Raw genomic sequence first — 23,801 nt, 5'->3', positions numbered from 1 at the left:
AGTTTTTTTCTTTAATTGCTGCGTACTTTCTTTATTAGATCAGTGAGGACTCCAGGCTCACTGCTGCCAGCTCCAAATCAAACTGTTCTTCTCTTACTGTTCGTCCTTCCTCTCCCTCTCTGCCTCGTCCTGTCAGCTCCAGCCAAGGTAATCATGTATGTATCGTGCTGCTGGGCTGAGCCTCTTGGTTCTGCTTTTCTAAGCTGCATTGATATACATGAATATTATGTGCATGGATTTAGGGCTTTCAAGGCAAGCACAAAGACATGGTAGAATTGGCTTTGAAAGTGAAAGTGGTATGGAACGTGACTCAGCAAAACTGGCCTGTAGTTCCCAGTAGTGGTTAAATACCTGAAGTCAGAGTTTGGGTGCAGGACTTTTCACTGCATCATCATGCAGAGGACTAGATGCCATTTCCAGGTTTAGAGTCATGCCTTAATGGAAAACTGTGGCATAGAGAGAAATATTTTTAAATTGCTTCACTACCCATTCTTGGTCTGCAAAATGCGAGCTCCAACAGCATATGTTCCATTAGTGCTTTTTGCTAGAGGTGCATTTCTGTCACACCAGGAGAAAGATAGAGAAAGGAGATGAGTAAAAGACACCTGTGGGATTAGTGTTCTGGCTGAGCTGGTGATTTCAGCACATCTGTTGTGCTCTATAGTACCTGCTGACCTCACCTCAAATTTTTTTACTCTGTGTTTCAAATGAATGTGCCTGCTGCATTAGGAACTTAGAAGAATGATTTAACTTTCCTCTTTAGCCCATAGGACTGACTTATGTGAATGTTCACTTGTGACTGAGAAAAAGAGATAAAAATACTTGCTGGTTTTGGCTTTTGTCTGATTGTACCCATCTAAAAGAGCAGGGATTATCTTCTCAGTTTCTTGGGGTGGCACAGCTTCCTCTTACCATTAATCAGTGGATTGGTGGATAAGGGAGAGAAGCATCCCTAAGGGGTTTGATCTTCGGAAAAAGTCCATTGCTGTGACTTCTGCAGAATCAGCAGAGGTTTCTTTGTTCACTCTAGAAAAATGAAACTGTTCTGACAGCGTTTGATTAAGGGGCAGACACCTAGATACACATTTAGTTGCTATTTATGTACTTTGCCTTTGTAGCCCTTCTAGATCATTTTTCATCTGCAGAAAAAATGCCAGTTTTTCCAAAATCAAGTAAATGCTTGTTTTAAAATATTAAGCACTTGACAAACTGTCTCAGTTCTGTAACTATGTAACAACCTGCAGTTTTATACAGGACTTGCTTTAAAAATATATGTCAGCAACCCCTGGGACTGTTTAAATTATTTATCAATAGATTTTTTTTCTACTACAGTAAATGTTTAGAAGCAAACAAATCTCAGGAGAAAAGAAAATATAGATCTTTCTAAAGGACTTAGGAGTACTATAGAGTGGTGTAAGAGTCAAGGTTTATTTACTGTAGTCCTTTTCCATAAAATTCCTTCAGTAGAATTTTGGGGAAGGCTTTTATAAATAACGGGAAAATGAGGGCTGTGCAGGCTGTTTTTCAGTTTCAACAATAAAAATTTATTATTTGCTACATATCTAACTATGAAGGGTTGCTTTCAAAATACCAGTTTTGAGAAATCTATTTTAAAGAAAATGGAAATATGCTAAGCAATTAGTTTCACTGTTAGACCTTAAGTCATGAATAATGGAATTAATTTCCTGATATGCTGTTTCTATGAATTGTTTTCTCTGCATTTTCTAGACACCATCTGTTTCCGTAACATATTATTCATACTTAATGTCATTGGGAAATGGCTTATGGAAAAAAATTAAATATTTATATAGGAAACAGAAAATCAAAAATAATGCTGTCATCTTCTGGTTTTCCTGTCAATTTGAGTTTCCTTCTTGCTAACGCAGTATTTTGTTCAAGTAATAAATACCTCTTGTGTTTCCTCTGACCATGAGATGTCTTGGTGTAATCTGCTGAACTTTACCATCAATCCAGAAAGATGCATACAGGTTTTTTTATGCTCAAGCCAGAAACATGTCCACACTGTAATTTTGTTGGTTATTTCCATATTTAAATACTTGAGCTGGCTGGCTCAGTGGCAATACTGAAAATTGATTTGCTCTGTTGTGTCAGCTCCATGCTGTGAATATCAAACTGGCAAAAAGTCAAACATCCCTGAGAATGTTGCCTTGTGTTCACTCCTTATAAGCTTTTACTGATGATTCAGCATTGAACTCTTGAAAAAGGTTCCAAATAAGGTGAGATAATATCTTAAGAGGCATTTGAGTGATCAGAGCTTCTCAGTCTGGTTGAAGACTGTACACAGATATTACAGATGTTGTTCAGTTGAAGCTTGCAATTTGGGAGTGTGCTACAAAGTTCACGAAGAGTGCCCTGCCAGCCTAGCAGCTGACTAGTTCTGTTAAAACGGAACTCTGTCAAGATTTCTTACACCAGAATTTGAGATTCAAATTGATTGTTAGTTTGAGAAAGAAGCTGTAGCAGTCTTTTTCAATTAAACTAAAATTCTGCTTGCTTTTTTGTCCTGGCTATTGTGTGAAGATATCCTTTAGCTTTAATGATTTATGATTAGATCTTGATTATACAGTTTTAATTCCACTTGCTTGGCAGATACTATGAGACATTTATTTTTGTTTTACTTCAGTGATTTAAAGAGTTGTTTATACTTGTTCTAGAAATAATTTGTGAAGAAACAGTCCTAGCCAGCAGTTTTTTGCAATCCAGTGATTCGACTCCTACAGACCATACAGTTCCCCAGAGATGCTTTGAAATACCAGACTCCAGATGTAAAATTCAGGTAATTGCCACACTTCTGTTTATATTATAGTATTTTAAAAAGCTTTTGCAAACTTATTTCTGATGTTAAACTTAGATTATCGTAGTAATCCATAGCAAAGGGTTTTTTGCTTCTCAGAGCTATTTTAGTGGAAATGGAGGCAGCCCAAAATTTGATTCAAGGGTGTTCGGTCCAGCTTATAAATTAAATGCAGAATCCAAGTTTACCAGAGTTGCAGAGAACTGTTGCCACTATGGCTTTGAGATGTTTACCCAGTACTAGTATAACATCATTTAATAGCCATTTAGATGCTGAGTGTAAGAATTGTGTCTTATCATATTACAGTATTAGTTTTTGAAAGTTGATTCTCTTGCTAGTAGAGCAGAAGAACCTTCTCCCTGTCAATAGGCAATGGCCTTAATTTGTCTTCTTCAATCTCCTCCTGTCTGATAACTTCTGGTTTGTGATTTCTTTTGTGCTATTGGAAGCACTCTTCATATGCATGCCTTCAAGGAATAAGACAGGAAGACTTGGTGTCTCTTCCTTTGCTACCAGTGTAGTTGGTCTTTGTCAGGTTCCCTTAGTGTTTGGCTTCATGTTACACTAATTCAGTAAAACTTTGTAGAGTGCTGAAATGCCTGGGTCACAGGTTGGATCTGTTCTCAGGTCAGCAGCAGAGTTCATTCTTCTTCTGCCTTAGTTGAATGCCCATCCTAAAGCAAACAGTATTTTTGGGTCCTCAAAGGATGGCTGTTAGGCTCCCTGTGAAAACAGCAGGACTTGGCCAGCTTTAAAAAGCATGAGCCAGCATTAACTTTGCTTCTCATGTGTGCTGAACTCTTAAGTAGTTTACAGCTTCCTGATGTTACTTTTTTCTCCTTAGGCACCTGCCTCTTTATTGGCTTCCTGCAAAGAGTATGGTGGTGGTCATCATGTGTGGTAAGCTACATAAATAAATTCTGGTTTAAATCCTTGTTAGCTTTTGGGTAATAACAGTGTATACTGTTTTCCTAAACACAGCCTTTAAGGCAAAACAGTCTCTTTCATTGTATTCTGCCTCTGGTTGTTTGAACCAAAAATATTTTTTTAACCTTTGAACCCTGGAATGCAGCTGGTGGTTTCAATACCAGCAATAGCTGTATTGTCTAGTCCTTTAGCTTGTGAGGTTGTGCTTACTGGGGATGGGAAAGGAAAGAGGAATTGAACGTTTTAGTTTTTTACTTTCTGTAGAATTACACACCACCAGCCTTTAAAATCAATGGCTGTGCAGTACAAAGGTGCTCTACAAAATTACACTGATCTAACTGTATTAGCAAGAGCAAATATCAAAGTTCTGAGAAGCAGCACCATGAATTGTAGGTAGCCATAACTGTTTTTAAACTCAAGTTTGTACTTACTGTTACTTCTTCTGTCTTTTGAAGTTTGGAGAGAGAACACTGTGCAGTGCCTGACCCCTGTAACACCATCATCTTGCCTTTTAATTGTATGTCCTACACTGCCACCAACCAAGACTTTATCCAGCACCTTTCTGCCTCAATAGTGCAGGCTGTGCAGAAATCTGCCCCCTCTCCCACAGAGAGTAAAGGAAGCCCTGTGGGTAATTCCACAACCGCAGACAAAGCAGATGGATATTTTGAAATGGGACTTCATGAAGGAGATCAGACTTTTGAGTTCAGCGCTACTTTGGATGCTCAATCATCTGACAACATGGCAGTGGAGAGTGTTGACATAGTCAAAATTCTCTGGAGCTTTTCAATTCACATTCATAAAGGACTCAGACAGTTTGCTTCCTGTTTGGTTTTGACTGATGAGATGCTAGCTGTGTTTGAGATTCCTCATCAGGAATTGAGAGGAAATTGCCAGCACATCCCTTCTGCCTTGAAATTAACACTGTGTTTTCCCTACACTGATCTAATAGAATTTGGCTTTCTCCTGCCAGAAATCTGTTTAACTCTGAAGCTGAAAAACAGTGACCACTGCTTGTTTATTGTTTCAGACTCCCAGAATCTTCAAGACTTTTATTCCTGTTTACAAACGTGTTGCTCTCTACACTACACATCAGTGTTACCAAGCTCCACATGGTACTGTAGAAAAGCAAATCTCCAAGAATTTCTCTGTCAGCTCATGGAAATGAATTGCATTTCAGCTGAAGATGTTGAAATAAAAGGTTGTTTCCCAACATATCTTGTTTATGGGAATAAAACCAATGTTCAGAAAGTCTTGCATCAACCAGAGTCAGCTGGCAATAACAAGGAATGGTCAAAGAGTGTTTTGTGTCCTGCACTTTATTCTTCGGTATATAAATCTTCTGACCAGAGTCCCTGTGTGGTCCATCCGTGTTGGATATTTCTAACACCCCAGCATTTGTACATAGTAAAGGTGGATTTCAGTTTACTGCCAGGTAAATGGGCAGGCACAGAGGAGTTGGGAAGTGTTTTTAAGCTGAATAGAATTCCATTGGCATCACTTGTTCTACATCCAACTCACGGTGCCACGCAGCAGAAGGGTTCCTTTTTGGATGGACATGTGCTGGAGTTGCTTGTTGGATACAGATTTGTTACAGCAGTGTTTGTTCTACCTCATGAGAAATTCCACTTTCTAAGAATCTACAGCCTTCTAAGGACACTGCTCCAGGATGTAAAGACTATTATTATTTTCAAAGCTTCAAGCAAATTGGATGCTGTAAGAAATCATGCTGTGGAGGCAAATAGACATGGTCAGGCAGCCAGGTAATGATTCCTGTGAAAGGTCTCTAGCACAGTGCTTGATGTGGCCTGACCCCTGTGTTTGCTGCTGTTGTTGTGATTGGGTTTGGACTGTAGTATTGATGAAATACTTCTGCATTGTGCTTGTCTGGTGTAAGTGTGAATGGTTATACTGGACGGGTTTTTCTTCTGCAATGTAAAAAGTAATTTCTAATGGAAGGAAACCTCCTATTTCATGTGCCTGCAGGCTGAGGTCATAGCAGGTTGACAGCTATGGTCAAGATAAAAATAATTTAAACTATTAAAAATGGAAGTTACCTGGTTTTAATTTGTGAATGAAATACAAATACGTTTGAAGGGAAAAAGCTGTGTAGATCTTCACATTTTGATTATTTGTGTTCTGGATCTTTTCTAGTTTTTGCAAGCCTCATCTGACATTGTCATCCTTATACCCATCTGAGCTTCTTATGCAGAAGATAACAGAAGACAACCAGATTCCTGTTCACCTTCATGTTTCTGTGTCTCTGCAGTATGTGGCTGGGCTGAAGGGAAGAGCCCTGGTTGAATTTTTCCATAGCAACATTGCAGAGGTATCATATCCATATCAAGTGTATAAAAACATCTTTGTGACCTTTCTGTACTACACAGTATCTGTAAAAACTCTCCTGATCAAATTTAGCCACAAGAAGTAGGCTCTGGGAAACCTGAAAACATTTTGATCGAGAATCTGTGTGTTATTCCATTTTGGGTTCCCTGCTACAGCAATTGGGATCCTGCAAGGCAGATTCTGCCATCAGGATCTGTGGTGCTGATCAGGAGAGTACTCTAATTATGTCTTGAATATGTGATTGCTCCAAGAATATTCCTCTATTTTCTTTAAAGTGGCAAAATAACAGGAATGAAATTATTTTGGGATGGTTCTTAGCTGCATCAATAAATAAGTGTTCTGACATGTTTTTGTAGTATTGTGCATGATTGCAAAATATGTGCATGGCTGCAGGTACTTCAGGAACATGAACAGATAAACCTGATTTCTGAAAAACATCAGATTGAAAAGTAAAAACATTACCCACAATTTATGCTGTGGCTTTTTGAGTGATAAATCACTGTGATTTGAGTACAAATTTAAAAGCTTGAGAAATAGATACATTTTTCTTACTCCCTTACCTCTCTTCCAAATGTTTTAAGTAAGCACAGTTACAAGCTATGCTTCCCTTTTTATATCAGGAGAGGCTGATAAAAAAAGCAGGTGACTCATTTAAAGGTTCACAGTAAGCCCATCAAGCTAGAAGCTGGGAAGATGCTGAGTTGGAGCAGCAGCTGCAGTGGCAAGCTGTGCTCCTGTCCTCTCTCCAGGGTCTTTGAATCCAACCCTCAGAAACACCTAAAGGCTCAGCAGACTTGAGGTTTGGGAGGCCACTGCTCAGCTGGTGATTAAAGATTTGCCTGCAGTGTTTGCCCTAAAAAGTCTTTCTTATAAATGAGATGTTTTTCTGTATTTTTTTCTAATTTTGGTTAGAAAGCAAGAAATAATTTGCTTATAACAGAAAAATAATTTTCTTCTATAAACACAAGATATTTTCAGTGGGTGCCATTGTGGCCTCATTTAGCAGCTTTGAGGTGAACTACCTCTCTTTGACCAGAGCATGTTCAGATGTTTAAGATTTTGAAATTGTTTCTCTGGTGATCTAAAGCTGCCTCTAAGGTGATGAAACTGTCTGAAATATCAAAGTTTCTGTTTATGAAATAAAATTTACATCTTAGGTGGAAAATGAAGAGTTGAGACACCTCATGTGGTCTTCAGTTCTGTTTTACAAGACTCCCAGTGTGGAAGTGATGGCTTGTGTGCTTCTCTCAACAAAAGCTATTTACTTCCTGTTGGATGATTCTTTCATTCATGCAGATGAGCACCAGTCGGGTAAAATAGTTACTTTGATTCTTTTAATCATGTTACCAACTTAATCCCTCTCTCTATGTTTGTCCTCAGTCTAAGAACCAGTTTTGGTCAATATTCTTAATTAGACCTCCTCATTGAAGGGGTCAGTATTTGCATAAGGCTTTTATGTTCAAAAAAACAGGGTCTTGAGTCATGTCTGCTTCTCAGACAGACCCTTTTAGCTGCCATGGGATACATGCTTTTCTCTGGTGTCATTTCATAATCTCTCTCATAATGAAAGTGGAAAGCAAAGGGTAATGATCCTCATGGTGGGCATTCAGTTAAAGTGTGTTATTAGTGCATGTGCTGATTTAAATCTGGTGTGGGACAAATATTTTAAAAATGTTCCTAATAAAAATTGCTTGTATTTTGCTTGAGAAATTTTTAGCCACTGTACCCAGTTTTTTCTTAATTTCTTCTATTGTCAGATAGGTATTAGATTGTAATAATTGTGCTTATGGACAATCTTTTTCTTTCTACCTTTTTATCATGTATACTTCTTTAACAGATTTTTGGAACAAAGAAAACTCAGACTGTGAAAACAGTTCTTTCCACCTCTCTTGCTGCTTTGTGCTAAAACTTAATGACCTGCAGTCAGTAAATGTTGGCCTGTTTGACCAATACTTCCGAATTACTGGTGAGTACATCTTGTGCTTTAAGCTTTTTCAGTTTTACTTTGTTCTAGTCTTTTTTAGATGAATCTGTGTCTTTATTAGTGAGATGGAAGAGAGGTTTTCTGTTGCTCCTTTTTCTTGAATCCCTGGAGCAAGATTTGAATCACAAGAATACATTGTATTTTAAATGAAGAAAAATTATGTATTTTTTGAAGGATTTGTAAGGATTCTGTTGTTGTTTTCAAGAATTTGAAAGATTTCTGAATAGTGATGCATGTTTTCAGGAGAAATAATCCTTAAAATCTTTTCTGATGACAGTTGCATGTTGGTTCAAGAAATGATAATGCTACAGTGAGTGAATTATGTTCTGTGTTCTCAGGGCATTCTGCAGATCACATTGTCACCTGCCTGACAAGAGACAGTTACAACACTCACACCTTCATACAGCAGCTTATGGCAGTCCTGTCACTGCTTGCACGCACTCCTTCACCTGAACCAGTAGATAAGGACTTCTATTCTGAATTTGGGAGTAAGAACACAGGTGAGTCTTCTCTACATGGCATGACTTATTAAGGCATCATACTTCAGGCTTCACCTAAACTGTTCTGATTAAAAACTCTTTTCAGGGACATTTATGCAGCAGTCATTTCCTATTTGATACTTCAGCTAAGCTCCCTGACTTTAATTATCTTAGATGTGCCTTGTATGGGCAGGATTGCTAAATGTATGTAATAGTCTTGCACAAGTGAAATTAGTGATGGCTTCTTGCTTTCACCCTGGACTTACCTGGTTAGAAATTTGCAAAAAGTGTGTTGGTAATGCAAGAAGGACTCTGGCAGAGACCTGCAATCCAAATACAATTTTTACAGTATTGTTTATAGGCAAAAGCCGTGTATCAATAGATACAAAACTTAAATTCTTCCAGCTACAGCCAGCCATCAAGCTGGCTGTTGTTTATCCTAGTTCATTAAGAAAATATTGTATAGCACTAAATAGAGATATAATAATGTATGTTTCTTGCAGGAAAAATGGAGAATTATGAACTGATTCACTCTAGCAGAGTAAAATTTATTTATCCAAATGAAGAGGAAATTGGGGACCTTGCTTTTCTAGTGGCAGAGAAGATGGATGGTTTGACCAATCTTCCATCCCTCAACATCCTTCTGTATGTGTTGGCATTTCAAGTAAATCACTTTGAAGGATCTGCTCAGAACACTAGTTCACTTCAACCTAAAACACTGATATTGACCAGCTCTGATTTGTTCCTCTTTGATGAAGATTATATCAGTTATCCACTACCTGAATTTGCTAAGGAGCCACCAAAGAGAGACAAGTACCAGCTTGCAGATGGAAGACGAATCCGGGATTTAGACAGAGTGCTCATGGGGTATCAGACATATCCACAGGCCCTTACATTTGTGTTTGATGATGTTCAGAATCAGGACCTGATGCAGAATTTAACACTGGATCACTTTGGAGAAACAGATAGTGTCCCAAAAGGAAATTCCAAACAAGAGGGCAGCAGGAGCAGAGAGATCCAGTGGTACATTTTTATCCCAAGTGCAGAAAGCAGGGAGAAATTAATTTCATTGCTTGCAAGACAGTGGGAGATCCTGTGTGGTAGGGAATTGCCTTTGGAACTCACAGGGTAGTTACTGCACAGCCAAGTGATTTCAGTATGTATTACAAGGTAAAGCACAGTGAGTAAGTAGATAGCACCTGTCAAGTTCTCTTTGTTTTCATGAGGAGCTGACCTGGACTCCTTTGCTCCCTGGTGCAGTGAACATGTAATAGTACATAGAAATACTCTGAAGTGTTAACTGGGGACTGACCTTCTTGTACAGTCTATTTTTATGCAATAGTATATAGTGAAAAAAACCACATGAGACATCCTGGGAAACTGTATGGAAAATTTAAGGAGTCAACACTAGATATTCTGTCGTCTGGGGCTGTTAAGGTTTCCACTATTTTTCTGTATATATCAGTCTTGCTGTTCTATACAAATTCTAATGTGTAAATAAGGGTAAATGCTTGTGTATGTTCAAGTGCAATGTTCTTTGTACAAGAAGTATTTTGGGTATGCTGCTAATGCTTATTATTTAATGATCTTACAGTTTTACATATGTTTTTCTTTGAGGCCAAGTGTAATTATTTGCTGCCAATCATTAACTTAATAGTAAAATTTGAGCCACAAGCAGGTAACAGATTTTCATATGAAACTATTTTCACAGGCATTCATTTTCCTTATCCAAGGATAAAAGAGTTGCTTGGTAAAGATCCCCTCAGTATTGTCTTGAAAGTGGAAATACCCAATGTGGGTATATCGGCATTTTGTCAGCAAATAATGGATTTGTATCTCTGAACACAAAGTCTTTCTTTTGCCTATCTTGTCAATACAAATAAAGTGTAATTTGACAGTTTTCTTTTGGCCTTGTCTTTATTCAAGTTTATATCTTGTGTTTCCAGGATACCATATGGCAGTTCAGCAGCACACATTCTGTTCGTAGAGGGCATTGTAAAGTATGAAATGTGCAGAAAGATGAAAGAAGAAAATAGTTTATTCTGCTACAACAAGACTGTTAGTCCAGAAATACAGCTGAGTCATGGAAACTGAGGATCTGCAGCCTCTAAACACAATTTGAGGATTTATTTCAAGTACTTTTGCTTATCTATTAGATATTAGGGATTTTCTTTCTAAGCTGTTGTGTTTAACTTGACAGTTACTGTGCCCAACAAGTTTTAGCATCCCCCATGACTGTAAAATCCCTACTCACTATTATGAAGACAGATATTGACACTGAAAAAGAATGTTCTATATCCAGTGGGATTAAGAAGGGAAGAACAGTTTTGATATTTATATGGCAGCTGATGCTGCTTAAAACTTGTGCCCCTTAAGCACATAGAGAATCTGGGTTGGAAGAGACCTGGGGACATCCAACAGTCAAGCTTTAAACAGGGCAATCTTCCAGCAGGTTGCTCTCAGGGCCTGGTTCAAACAAGTTATGAGTTTTCTCCAATAATGTTGTGTCCACAGTGGTGTTAGGAATTTGGTGGTTTCACAGAGTATTTTTCCATACTGTTGCAGAGCTTGGCTGTGCTTTTTGGATTTCAGAAGCCAGGAATCTTGCAGTCAGTGCAAGGATGACAAAGTCAGAGGCAGCCAAAGTCAAATTGTATTGCAGGATGCAGTGGAGTTCCCAAAGCAAGCAGAGATGAGCATAACTGGAATGCAGCTGTGCTCCCAGTTTGACAGAGGAAGCCTAACTCCCTAAGCTTAGACTGAGCTGAACAGTTAAGGTAGGTACTGCAGGCTCTTGGAGAAAACTAAATTTTCCTGTACTTTAGAGCTCTTCTCTGAAATCTCAAGGTTGCTTATGTTCATTTAGGTTTAATTATCATTGGGTAGAAAATGTTAATTTCTAAGTTAAACATTCTAGGAATAAAGTAATTAAAACAAATCTTAGGTCTTCACTAGTTCTTTCTGAAGTAGCTCTGTTAATCACTTATTAATAATTGTCCAAGGTAACACTTGAGGAGCCTGTGGCAACTTAAACAGTCTGATTTTCAAAAGCATTTGAGGACTTAGCAGGTGAACAGATAATTTACAAATGAATCTATAAGTGAATACAAAGGGAGTTTGTAAGGAATCCTCTGGAACTGCCTGTGATTGGGGCCAACATGGACAGATCTGTCTCTCATATGAGAATTATACTTGTCATATAAGTCAGCCCGCTTCCATCTTATAAATAAAGACTGTTCTGGGGGCGCCCTGTGCTTGAGACAGACACAAGTTCTGTTTTAAGCACCTTTTGTAAAACCCAACAGTTTAAAGGTATTTTAATACAGTAGTGGGTATCAGAGAATCTTATATTAAGAGTAAGCAGGGATAACCCCCTGCTTGTCACATACTTAGAGCAGATAAGGCCTCTTTTTCATATTTTATTGTAGAAAAAACACATCTCTGATTAAACTTGAAATTCTTTTTAGGTTCACAGCTGTTTAAAACATAGAATCTGTGCCTTTGGAACAGATTATTATTCCAAGAAATAGCTGCAATTCCTCCTTTATATCTTGGTAAGCATTGATCACATTTCAAGATTAATTAAATGTTCAGTACATACTGCAGTATGTTTTGATTCTTTCATTAACTATCTTACCTGTGATGCTATCAGAATTGTTTATTTTCAGGGAATTTTTCCAATAAATTAAATTACCTTTTATTCTCTGCTAAGTAGAGCATGGGCTATATAAAGCTTTTTCCTCGATACTTCACCTCTTTTTCCATTTTTACCTGGAAAAAAAATTAAAAACGACAGCCCAACCAACCCCCAAATAAGAAATCCCCTCTCTCTCCTGCTACCAGATATCTGATCCCGTGCTGCTTTCATAGAATCACAGAATGGTTTCTGTTGCAATGGACTTTCAAGAACATCTCATTCCAACCCCCCTTCCATGGGCAGGGTTGCAACCCATGTGGTCGATTTTCGAAGGGCCCTATCCTGCCTGGCCTTGGACACTCCAGGGGTGGGACATGCACAGCATCCCTGGGCCACCTGTGCCAGGACCTCTGAGTAAAGGATGTCTTCCTTACATCTAATCTAAATCTCTTCAGTTAAAAAACATTCCCCGTGGTTGTATCACTGTCTGCTGTGGTAAAAAGTCCTTCATTAAAAAAAACGTTTAAATACTGATATGGCTGCAGTCAGGTCTCCCTAGGCCTGCTTTTTTCCAGCCTGAACAGCTCAAACTCTCCGAGCCAGTCTCCAGAGGAGAGATGCTCTGTGTTAGAGCCTGCTGGAGTCACTGCTTTGTGGGTGTGCATTTCTGTTTATTTAAGTGCAATATTAAGCTGAAAATTTTCATAAACTGTCATTCTTCAGTGCTAACCTGTTGTCTTTATTGTCTAATTTTAATATGGTCTTTTCTTCTTAAATACAGGAACTTAAGTGAGGTTTTCTTGAAAATGTACAATCATTTATCTTGAAACTAAACTGATTGCTTCAGTTCATAAAGATTTTCCAGAACTTTCCACATTTAGTTTCTACAGAAAGCTCTGCAGAATGAAGTCACTGCCAACAGCTGAGGTTATATAGAATAGTCTTAATTTCTGCCTCTCTTTCTGCAAGAGCACTACAAAGCCCTTCAGGCATATTTGTTTAGTAACCCTTTGTCCTCAAATTCTTTCTACCTTCCAACACTTGTTCAACATTAAGACAATATCTGAGTAGCTGAAGTTATGACCAGAAACACACAGAGGCAGGTGGGGGGACCTTTGTCAGGAAAGTATCTCCTGAACTCTCAAACTTCTGTGTTCTGGCTTTGCAGCTGATGCAGAATTTTGCCACCCTAGGAAGACCCAGACAATTATTTTTGTTCAGTGTCATCTGCCAAGAATCAAAGTTTTAAAATTTCCCTTACATTTTACAATTAAAAAATTGAAAATGAACCTCATTAGGAAGGAAAGTAAATGAGGTGCTGACCTGGGCTACACTGTTTTCTCTGCAAGAAGAAATGACAGTGTGACCTGCATCATGTCTGTCCTGTGTCCACTCCTGTGCTGCTTTACAGAGCTCTGCTCTGCCTAGCTGTGGATGTACTGCACAGTCATGTATTTCCATCAGCCCCTCTGGCTCACCTTCTTGTTCTTATCAGGCCTGATAACGAGGTGGGGGTTTTTAATTGGTGTAACACAAAGGGCTGCTGCATCTTACTTGCATTCTGATCAGAAAATTTAGTTCTGCAGTACTAATCTTCAAACTTACCAAATCTTAGGCAGAAAGCAGCAACATGAGGAAAAGCAAGGAAGTTGTGGCTCAGAGCAGACTACAAGCTTCAGGTAGCTTGATGGCCACCTGATTTTAAAGGACATTTCGTAACTTGGAAAGCTAAAATTTGGTGATAAAAAGGGAGGATGGGAAATTCATTAGATCCAGAAAGACTGGCCAACCCTGGAAAAATCTACCTGAATAAGTGGATGAAAAGCAGTAGCCAGAGTAGATGAGGCGGGCACCAAGCCCTTGCACTTCTGAGGGGGGATGACAAGAACCCCCTAGCATCTCTGAAGCTGCTGAAAATGCAGAGGTAGCAGGATTCTGACTCCCATCTCCATCTGTTCTCAGGCAGACATTCAGTGCTGTCCTTGGCAAACTGTTGGGTACAGCTTGAGTCAAGCACATTGTGGGCCCTTTGTATCCCTTACAGACAGGGATCAGCGGGACTTCATGGGAGAGCTCACTTCCTGTGCCATCATGCTCCTGTCAGCAGATACTGAGTTTCAATAGCTCAGCTATTGGAGCAAACAGTTTTACCCAGAATTCTAATTAATATTGGGTACCTGTGGGGAATTTAGAGTCTGACTTTCCAGTACAATTCCAGATTAATAAATGGGAAAGGTACAAAACTAAAACCACGAGACAGGAAAATGTTGCTGGTTTTCACTGCAGCAGAACGTGTAAAGGAACTCAGAGTCAAGAGAAAGTGATAGGCCAGACTTAAAGCACTTACCTACTGATGTTGGGACTGCTGCCCATAGAGGTTTTGGAGTAACAGGATGTGAGCAACCACAACAATTTCTTTCTAAATTGTGCCACAGCATTGTGCTCAGGCAGCCGTACCTGTCTGCTTGGAAGTGGACTACTGTGTCTGTGTGAGAAAGAGAAGGATAAACAGACTCTATTCTCTGTGCAATCCTTGCAGGTTTTTTTGCTTTTATGAGCAAACCTTAAAATTCCAGTTCCTTCCAACTTGCCAAGAAGAATGGCATATAAGGGTTGTGTCCTTGCATCGTCACCAGGACCCTGAGGGTATGTTGGGCAAGGATTGTTCAGCTGGCCCCATTGCTACACACAAGCACTGTTGGCTTGGCCTGTTTAATCCTTTTCAGACTCACAGCCTTACAATTCAGAGCAAAGGGACTTAATGTCCTTTCCCAGCTTTGCCAAAAGTGCAGAACAAGAGTCCTTTTCTCTCTGTGGATGTAACCAAATGGTCAGTTCCCAGAGAAGCTGTGTGGCAAGGTGGACTGGATAGCAAATCACTTGCCTTGGCTCTGTAGTTTCTAAACAAAAGATTTCAATAGCAGGAAATTGCCCAATCTGGTCAGAGCTGCACACACTTCACAGAGCGGAGCTGGTGACCCAGCATTTTAAAACACAGTGTGTGGCACAGGCAGGCAGGGAGTCTGGGAGGGTTTGTAGCCTTATCCTTTGCCTTTATCCAGGTGGGCTTTGGTTTCTTTTCCTGTGAAACAGGTTGAGTAATTTTTGCCAGCAGATTCTCAACTTTAAATGTTAATGTATACACAATAAAAATTCCAGGTCTCACAAAAGTTGGTTTAGAGGACTCAGCTTGTCATTGATGCATAAATAAAAAGAGAGGGAATTTTTCCCTGGGAGAGAAAAACCCTGAGCATTCCTGCTGCCAACAATCTGCTGATGATGGGGGAGACTGAGCCCACAAGGTAAATTTTAAGTGTTTTGTAGCAGTCATCTTGAAGAAGTCAGGGCCAGAATTTGAAGATGTTTTTGAGACCTGCATCTGTGACTTCTAAACTGGCCACCTTCTGTTATGTGGGCAAGAGACTCTTGACAGATAAGTCAATCTCCATGCTTTCTAAAACAAATAAAATCCATGTGTGAAACCTCACAGATAAACACTCTGGCAGACAGTTAGCAACTCTACTGTATGTTTTAAAATTGGATTTGCACAATCCTATTCCAATCAAACATTAACTAGGACGTGAATAAAATCCTCCTACCCTGCCTGCACTGGGCTGTTTGTGTATTCTGTCATCAGATCTTTACAAGGCTTGCCTATATTTTCTCTTTTGATGAAGTTTCTCTGGCAAATCTCAGGATCTTGCTTTATGAGATTTTGGGGGTTTGAAATACATTGTAGAGATGCCTCTGTGCATAAGTAGGTCTAATATTTAGATGAGTGAGGGAACTGGGGTTTCGATTTGTTGACAGTTTTGAAGAGTATTTATTGGACTAAACAGTGGAATCAAAAAATTGATCCAATGCATTTTGCCTCTAAGTGATAAAGTTTTTATAGATGTCATCCATTAGAAAATACATTTATCTGCCTAGGAGGAATCCATCTATGAGAAGAGAACAGAAACTGTGAGTGGAGCAGTAATTTGGGTTTGTTTAGCTCATTTTTGCTTCCTGTGCTGTTTCTCTGCTGGTGTTGCCATCTTTCATGACACTCCCAGCTGGCACTGCTGCTGAGAGCACCTTGGCTTCTGTGCACTGAGCATTACTAATGGCTCTTGGCCATCTTTTAATTTAGAGATGGTCAGTGATTCACCTTCTTACTAATTTCCAGAATCACGAAGATCCAAAGTTGTTGCAGATTTTGGGGTTCCAGCTCTAGCAGCGGTGGTCAGCAAAGTTTCCATTCTCTCAGAGCAGCTCGTAGGCAGTGGCTGAAACCCACACTGCTTATGCTGCTTGGTCAGGAAAGCAGGGTCTAATGACAGATGACCTTTTGATTTTTCAGTTTATGCTCTGCTGTTGTACAATGGCACTACTCACTGTTTGCATTTTTAGCCTGTGTATTGCTTTTGTATTGCTGGTCTTTAATTGAGGTGAGGTCAGATAAGGAAGCTGGCTGTGAACCTTTTGATGTTGTTGTGAATCTGATTTATTTAATTCAGACAGGAATTTCACCAAGCATTTCTCTCCCTTCCTGGTTTCCCTGCAGTAGGTCAGATACAGTGATGATAAGCAGCAGTGAAAAGCCCTGGAATCAGTCTTGGTGTGTCTTTTCTTGCCCTGTACCATCTTCAGTGCTGAGCCATTTAGAAAACTGGCTGAAGACCCATTAAAGAATCCAATGGACCTTCAAGTGCCCCAGGCTGAGCTATTTTCACCTTAAAAACTTATCAGATATGTGTGGATGCTGACAACTTAATTCCTGTGTCATACAGCCAGCTCTTGGCCGTGACTGCAGGCCAAGAAAACACTGTACAGCTTCCATTCTCTACACGAGTGTCCCCACTGCTCATTTGTGACTTTCCCATCCCACCAGAACTGGCTGAGCCATGATGCCTCTGCCTCATTTTGAAGACCTTCAGGGTACCAAATGGTTTCCAGAGCAGTGTGAGCCCTCTGACCCTGACAGGGGGGCAGTGACAGTCCCAGGGCTGCCGTTGTCCTGCGGCAGGACAAGTGGGCTGAGCTGTTGGGTTGAGCTGTGGGCTGGTGCTGCCCACATGGGTTGCAGTGGATGGTTGAGTGCCTTATCTGCTTCCTGTTAGTGCAGGATATATAGCAGGGCTGGCTGTTCATCATGCTGCCTTTCCCTGTAGGATGAAGGCAGAAGTAAAGCACAGCTAACGGCACCAGTAAGTACCGCGCTTCCTATACGCCTCGTATGCTACAGCATGTGTGTCTTTGTGGGGATGCAGGGGCAAAGAGATATTAATGCTCTCATTATCTATGGAAACACAAGAATGGCTCCCTGTCCTGGTTTCATTTAGGCACCTTCATGTGCTACTAGTGGTTTGAAAATATGAAAGTACCTCATTGCTTAGAGAGATTTGTTGCTAACAGAAGCAGTCCTTAGACTGCTCAGGATAGTGGGCTCTCTTGGCAGTGCAGGGAGACAAAGACCATGGAAAATCTGAAAATAATAATCAATTATTTGTAAAGTTTAAAAGGAGAATATAAATTGCAGACTGTACCTCGGGTTAGTGTGTATTTTTTCTAATCCTGTTTTGGGACTTTCCTGTTCTGAGTGCTGTGGAAGTGCTCCTTGGATTCATCAAGTTGTCAGCAGAGTGTTTGGAAATTATAAATTTTGCCATTGCTGCCATAGCATCAGCTTTTCTTGCTGAGAAAGTCAACTATTTAAAATAAAAATATCAAAGCCTGCCCAAAGAGCCTGATTGATTGATTGATTGATGCAATGTGCTCCATTCCCGCTCTGAAGCACAGCCTGTCACTCTCATTGCTTTGTTCTTGCAATACTTTGGCATAGGCAGTGCTCAGCTCTACCTTCACTTGGAGGTGTTATGGACATATTCACATCAGTGACAAAAGGAAATTAACTTAGCCTTCATGAATTTACGGTATTTAAGTTTGCCCACTGCATTTGCCTTCTGTTAAGCATACAGTTAACCTTTTTTCATTCCAATTAGCTGAAAACTAAGGATTTCCTTCCTTCTGTTTTGAACTGATATGTAAGAGGAAATCCGTAGATGTTCCTGTTTTGAGTAAACCTTTTACTAAGGAGTTCTGCTTGTGCATTTAAAAAAAGAATGGAAAGAAAAAGGTTATGTTGATTCAGAAATCACACTAGAAGTAGCAGATCCATTTCTGAAGGCTTAGCAGCCAAAAAGCACAGTGCAAAAATGCTCTCTCCCTGTTTACTTTTAACCTCTGGTTTGTCTTGGATCTGATTCTTAGTAGGCGGTGTTATCTTACAGAAATTGCAGCCTCTCTCGCCACCCCTTTTGTGTAAAGGGTCCTGCCTGTAAAAGCATGAAAATGCATCCTCCTGGATTGCTGTTTTTCTTCTTAGCAGCATGCTTCACTCCCACAGCTGACTGCCAGAGTCAGAAGGTAAGTCTGCGGGTCTTTGTTTGAATGTTCATTGAAAAGTTCTTCATATTTGGATGGTAGCATGTTAGGAAAGAGTCCTCTCCACAACTCATTTTTTTCATTTACATTTAGTTAGGTGCAGAAAAAAATCAGTAAAAACTGTAGGGCTGTAAGGTATCTTCTCTGTAGTCCAAACTCAGGAACTAAATATAAGGTTGAAGGGAGCTGCTTGAGTATTAAATCAGATTAAATTTGTTTCTGTGTTCTGTATTGAGCTTGAAAGAAGAAACATCAGAGGGAAATACTCAGCATCTTTGTCTTCTGCTAGTTTCAGTATGTGGGACAGAAACTTTGTATCCATCAGGACAGATCCATAAGTTTCCCAGGAGAATTTTACTTAAAAAAATTTTTCACAGTCTCATCAATTTGTCCCTTTGCAACAGTTTGTTTCAATTATATTTCCCAAAACTCCTCGGTAAGGATTGTTGAATACTTTCAATTTTTTTTTTCAATTTTGTTGATTTTGCTTTGATTCCTTCCTCTCTGTTCTTGTGTTTAGCAGCAGCACCTAGGAGAATGTGTGATACCTTTGTAGATCTGTTCTCTAGACTCATGGTGAGGCAGCCCAGTTCCTGTGGGCTGGAATTCACTCTGATTCACTTTATATTGTCTCCTGCCATCCCCTTCCTTGTGTCCTGCTGTTGGAGGAGTGAACTGGCCTGCTAAGCCCGGGGTTGTGGGGGGCATTTGGAAATTCCCTGGGGAGGGGAAACACCATGTGTAGGGTTGTCTTGTCTTGAATGACACAGCAGGGCCTTGTGGGGAGTGGACAGACCTGTGAGTCTTAAGGACTTGATTTAGAAAAAGCCAGAGGACTGGAAAGATGCTTCAGTGTCAGATCTTTGGGTGGAAGCTTCTGTATAGACTCTTTCATGAAAGGGCCATAAATGAATACTAGGAAGGCTTGTAGGATCATTGTGGTGACTTGAGCACAAACATGAAGTGTTTCTAGGGGTGGATTTCATCTGTCTGGAGATGTGGGTTCCAGGCAGATGGGTTTCAGACTGTGTTCAGAGGCATGGGCTTGTGTCTTCAGCTGCTGTAAGGGGAAATGTAGGTTTCTCTACCTGTAGACACTCTGTTGATCTCTGTAATCACTGAGGAGTCTGGCTTGGCATGAAACCATTTCATTCTTAGGCAGTGAGTACCCACTTACAGAGAAGTTAATGTTTTGAATCACCTCTGGAGCAGTTTACTTAATCCAGGAATAACTCCCTTTTAGAGTTTTTTTCCTCAAAAATTCCCTTTTTATGGAGAAAGAGAAGAAACATTTGTAAGGGTATAATGGGAGATAAGGAAAAATAAGGATCTAATGAAGCTTTCTCTGGCAGTTTAGAAAACTCATTGGATCTGACTGGAATAAAAGTGCTGTGATTCCACAGGAGGCTTTTCTTGGCTCACAGGGGCCATTGAGAGAGAAGAGAGATTGTGTGCTGCCTGTTTTTAAGTGATGTGACCTCAGGGCTCAGCTTTAATGGTTCAAACATGACAGTGACTGTTAGTCTGATTTGGTTTTTTATACCTCTTGCTATGGGCTGGGGAAGACGCAGCAGATGTGAGAACCAAGGAAGTTTTTCTGCTGGGAGGAGCCCAATACCAGGCTGTGCTGGAGGAGGAATGGAGAAAGGTGGGAAATGAGGAGAGTGGGCTGAGCATCCCCATGTTTCCAGTGCTCTGCAGCTGAGATGCTGGGAAACCCAGGGCAACAGTAAATCTCATGTTTTGTGATCTCTGAGCTTGATTGTTCATCTTCACACTACAAAGTGTCTTCCTTGAACAAGTGTGAAGAGTTTGTGTGTCCAAGAGCTGCTGCTCTGTTCAGCTCAAGTGTTATTGAGAACTACTTGGGGAGGTTCGTGACTATAATGACTCGAGCATGTGTCTACAGCTCTGTTTCGTAAAGGACAAATGCCCTGGAAACTGTGTGATTCATTAGATAATGGCTATTTCCAGAACTGGCTCCCAGGATTGTTGGAGCCGAGCACTGACGTCCAAATATGTTTTTCTTTCTTCCTTGAGATTTTTACCATGCAGAAGGATTTGTGTTATGGTTTGGGAGGAAAAGATAAAGAGTGAAAATGAGGGGAATGAATCTAGCCCTTACGAAATACTTCCCAGCTTATTCTCTTGAGGTGGAATACGAGAAATGAGCACTTGAGAAGTGAGGGACATCTGTTCAGAGAGGAGGGAAGGAAACACTGCAGCATCCAGAAGCTCCTATGTGTTTCAGCTGAGTGCAGAGAACAGTGGTAGCTCTTGCACAAGCATTTGAGTGCAGGGAGAGAGCACAGCACAGCCTGGAAGACAGAGGCACCCTGGCTCTTAAATTATTTTGGCTACAGCTGGATGTCTTCTGCTTTAAAGACTTCATTTTGGAGATGTTCGAGAGCATCAGTCCTCCTTTCCTGTTCCTTTGTACCAAACTGTGACCCAGTCCAGGCTCACAACCTCACCTGATTAGAACAGTGACTGTCACCAGGCAGCACTGCTGCATCACAGGGACAGATATATTCCCTCTTGCTGCTTCCTTTCCCGTGGCTTTGCGCTTAGAAACAGGAGTCAAATATGAGCCCAAGGGAGCAGCGCATCATTGTTTTCCATGAGGCTGTGCCCTAGGAGCCACTTCTGACTCAAACTTCTGTCTGTCTTTCATCCTTTCCAGAATTTGAGTATCCAGACTGTTGCATTTATGTCCCTTGATTCCCTCTTCTGCTTTCCTAAGAAGCAAAACTCTCCAGAAAATGACTGCTTCATCAGTTCTGTCACTCAAATTAGAAGGGATTTTTTTTTTTTTAATACTTTTCCACTCAGCTGTTTTCTTCCTCTTTCCCCCTGCCTGTTGCTGCTGACACAAGCATATTCCTCATAAAAAGGGGAAGGTCTTACTGGAAAGCTGCCTAAAGCTTATCTAGTGTCCCAGTAGGGTAGGGGGGATTCCACAATAACTGTCTTGTCTTAGAGGTCTGCAAGTACTTAAACATGCCAACAGGGAGGAAATGGCAGATATCCATCCCTCCCACTCTTCATTTCCATTGAAAAATGGAGCCACATTGATGGAGGAAAGAGAAGGGAAATAGAATAATGTATGAATAATGGTGTCTTCCTGCACCACCATGACAGAGAACACATTTAATAGCCCAACTGTGTCTGATGCCTGAAAGTACAGATGAAGTAGAAGGTTGGAGAATTTTAATTTAGTGTTTTGTGCTCTACTGTTTATTGGTCTTTTTGATACGGATAGGGTGGCTCAGATACCTGGTAGAGGTTTGTGGCATAATTATAACTCACAGGAAGGAGTCCACATTTGTATTTCTTGCTCAGGCATCTTCCCATTCCTTTTTCTGAGCCATTGTCTCAGGAAAGGCTAATGCTGGGATTTGGTGGAACCAAAAAGGCAGGAGCTGTCTGTTGTGTGAGACCCACATGCCTGGATTCAACTGGCTCCTTTCAAAAGCCCAGCTTTAATCTGGGACCCTCATTTAAGATCCAATCAGATGGCTGACCCCATCTATGGTCCTGCTGGTCTTTGGAGACAGAGTACTCTGGAGGCAGTACCTTGTTTGTTCATCCATATTGTTTGTCTTCTTCTCTGTTTTGCTCCATGAAAAATGGGAAATCCCCTCTGCCTGCTCTGTGCATAAGGAACAGCAAAGCTGATCTCTGTTCTGCTGGATAATATCAGTAAAGCTGGTGCTCACAGGAGAGATGGAGTTGGTGGATCTCAGATTGGTTTTGTGCTCTTTATACTGCAAGGGAGTCCTTGTCATAAGAGGTTCCTAGAGATTCTGCTGCCAGGGGAACTGGAGGTTGCTGTATGGTAGGAGAGCCTCAGAAGCACAACTAGAAGTTAATATCTGTGGGAAGGGCAACCACAGCCACAGAAATAATTTCCTTCACTGGGCAGCATTCTTGCATGTATGGCTGCAGGAGGTGGATCCATAAACATGAGCAAAAGCTCAACGACACCAGTCAGAGGGAAGGAGTCAGGAAATATTCCAGGGACATGTCCCTGTGGACTTGAGACTTGAGGGTTATCTCTCAGGAGGTTTTCCTGACAGGGTCTGCTACCTATCATCTGGGAGGGCCTTCCTGAGCTCTTGATAACTGATGGGAAGCCACGGGCTTCCTCCCTTGCCTTGAGGCAAATGTATGTATTTGGGCTTAAGTTCAGAGGAAGCAAAGCTGAGATTGCTGATGGGAATCCAAAACACGGAGTTCTGGGGACAGGAGGGCTGCTGCATTAGCAGCATTGTTCAGGATTGGCTTAAAAATTCCAGATCAAGGCCTCTCCCAAAATTTGATATAATGTTTTTATTTTTAGAAAATACAATGCCTGTAGAGGCACAGTTGAGATGAGCTCTGGGTTTTTTCCAGTCAATGACCTTCTGGAGCATACACAGCTCATGCCTCAGCTTTTCTCTTTCATCAGCAGTGGCAAATACTGTCTTTTTTCAAAATTACTAATGAGCTTTCCATGCAGTTGCTTGTTTCCAGAAGTTTAGAAATTCAAGGAAATGCTTTTGGAGCAAAATCACAAGTTTTAATGACGGGTTGGCATGTGATGAGGATCATTCACTCTTGAGGCTGTACTTTGTCATCTATGTTTCTCTTGGAAAAGCAAGGTTGTGCAGGGGTGCAGGAAAGCCCTGTGAGGAAAACCAAACCCCTAAGGTCATTCTGGTTGGGTGGAAGGACTTACTGATTTATTCACCAGCCATGTGATATATCCAAGTGTCCTACTTGATCTTCATGCCAATGTTTATGGGGTCATTCTCACCTGGGGTCAAAGCATTGAGGTGTTCAGAGAGGTGAAGAGCACCTTTCCTTTTCATCCACCTCCCTGTGCCTCCTCACAGACAGTTGCCACGAGAAATATTTCTGTGAGCAGCTCCTGGCTCTGGGAAATAGACTGAACTAACATAGTCAGCTCTACAGATCCATGGAACAGTAATGAACTGGATTTTATCAGTGGCATGGAAAAGACAAATGCTGTGTTGCTTTTTAATTCAGTGTCTTCTGGCAAGGGTTATTAATTTAGGGCTTGTCCTCACACACCACTACCACATGTTTGTAAAAGATCAGCTGAATTTAGCAGTGCAGAGTTGTGGTTATTTTAAAAATGGTTAGGATTTTTGCTGTGGGTCATAGGGGAAGGATAAGATAGCT

At 40.6% G+C, this 23,801-nt stretch overlaps 2 protein-coding genes across 7 annotated transcripts in view; both read left to right on the top strand.

The window, feature by feature from the left end:
- NISCH (nischarin) overlaps window positions 1-10,451 on the top strand; it is a 29,486-nt gene extending 19,035 nt beyond the window's left edge. The window contains exons 13-21 of one of the 4 annotated variants that reach the window (XM_059856313.1): window positions 39-147; window positions 2,676-2,797; window positions 3,660-3,715; window positions 4,198-5,505; window positions 5,897-6,071; window positions 7,246-7,399; window positions 7,926-8,054; window positions 8,411-8,572; window positions 9,055-10,451. In XM_059856313.1, coding sequence (XP_059712296.1) covers window positions 39-147; window positions 2,676-2,797; window positions 3,660-3,715; window positions 4,198-5,505; window positions 5,897-6,071; window positions 7,246-7,399; window positions 7,926-8,054; window positions 8,411-8,572; window positions 9,055-9,683 — 2,844 coding nt within the window. In that variant the 3' untranslated portion in view covers window positions 9,684-10,451. Of the gene's footprint in view, window positions 1-38; window positions 156-2,675; window positions 2,798-3,659; window positions 3,716-4,197; window positions 5,506-5,896; window positions 6,072-7,245; window positions 7,400-7,925; window positions 8,055-8,410; window positions 8,573-9,054 lie in introns of those variants that run through there. The other 3 variants (XM_059856314.1, XM_059856315.1, XM_059856316.1) reach the window with 3 other exon arrangements.
- A 6,834-nt stretch (window positions 10,452-17,285) lies between these two features.
- STAB1 (stabilin 1) overlaps window positions 17,286-23,801 on the top strand; it is a 59,507-nt gene continuing 52,991 nt past the window's right edge. Inside the window, exons 1-2 of one of the 3 annotated variants that reach the window (XM_059856309.1) lie at window positions 17,286-17,377; window positions 18,461-18,596. In XM_059856309.1, coding sequence (XP_059712292.1) covers window positions 18,516-18,596 — 81 coding nt within the window. In that variant the 5' untranslated portion in view covers window positions 17,286-17,377; window positions 18,461-18,515. Of the gene's footprint in view, window positions 17,378-18,280; window positions 18,597-23,801 lie in introns of those variants that run through there. The other 2 variants (XM_059856311.1, XM_059856310.1) reach the window with 2 other exon arrangements.

Source organism: Haemorhous mexicanus, chromosome 11, assembly GCF_027477595.1.
Source record: "Haemorhous mexicanus isolate bHaeMex1 chromosome 11, bHaeMex1.pri, whole genome shotgun sequence".
Lineage (NCBI taxonomy): Eukaryota > Metazoa > Chordata > Aves > Passeriformes > Fringillidae > Haemorhous > Haemorhous mexicanus.
This window is presented reverse-complemented; position numbering and strand designations above follow the sequence as displayed.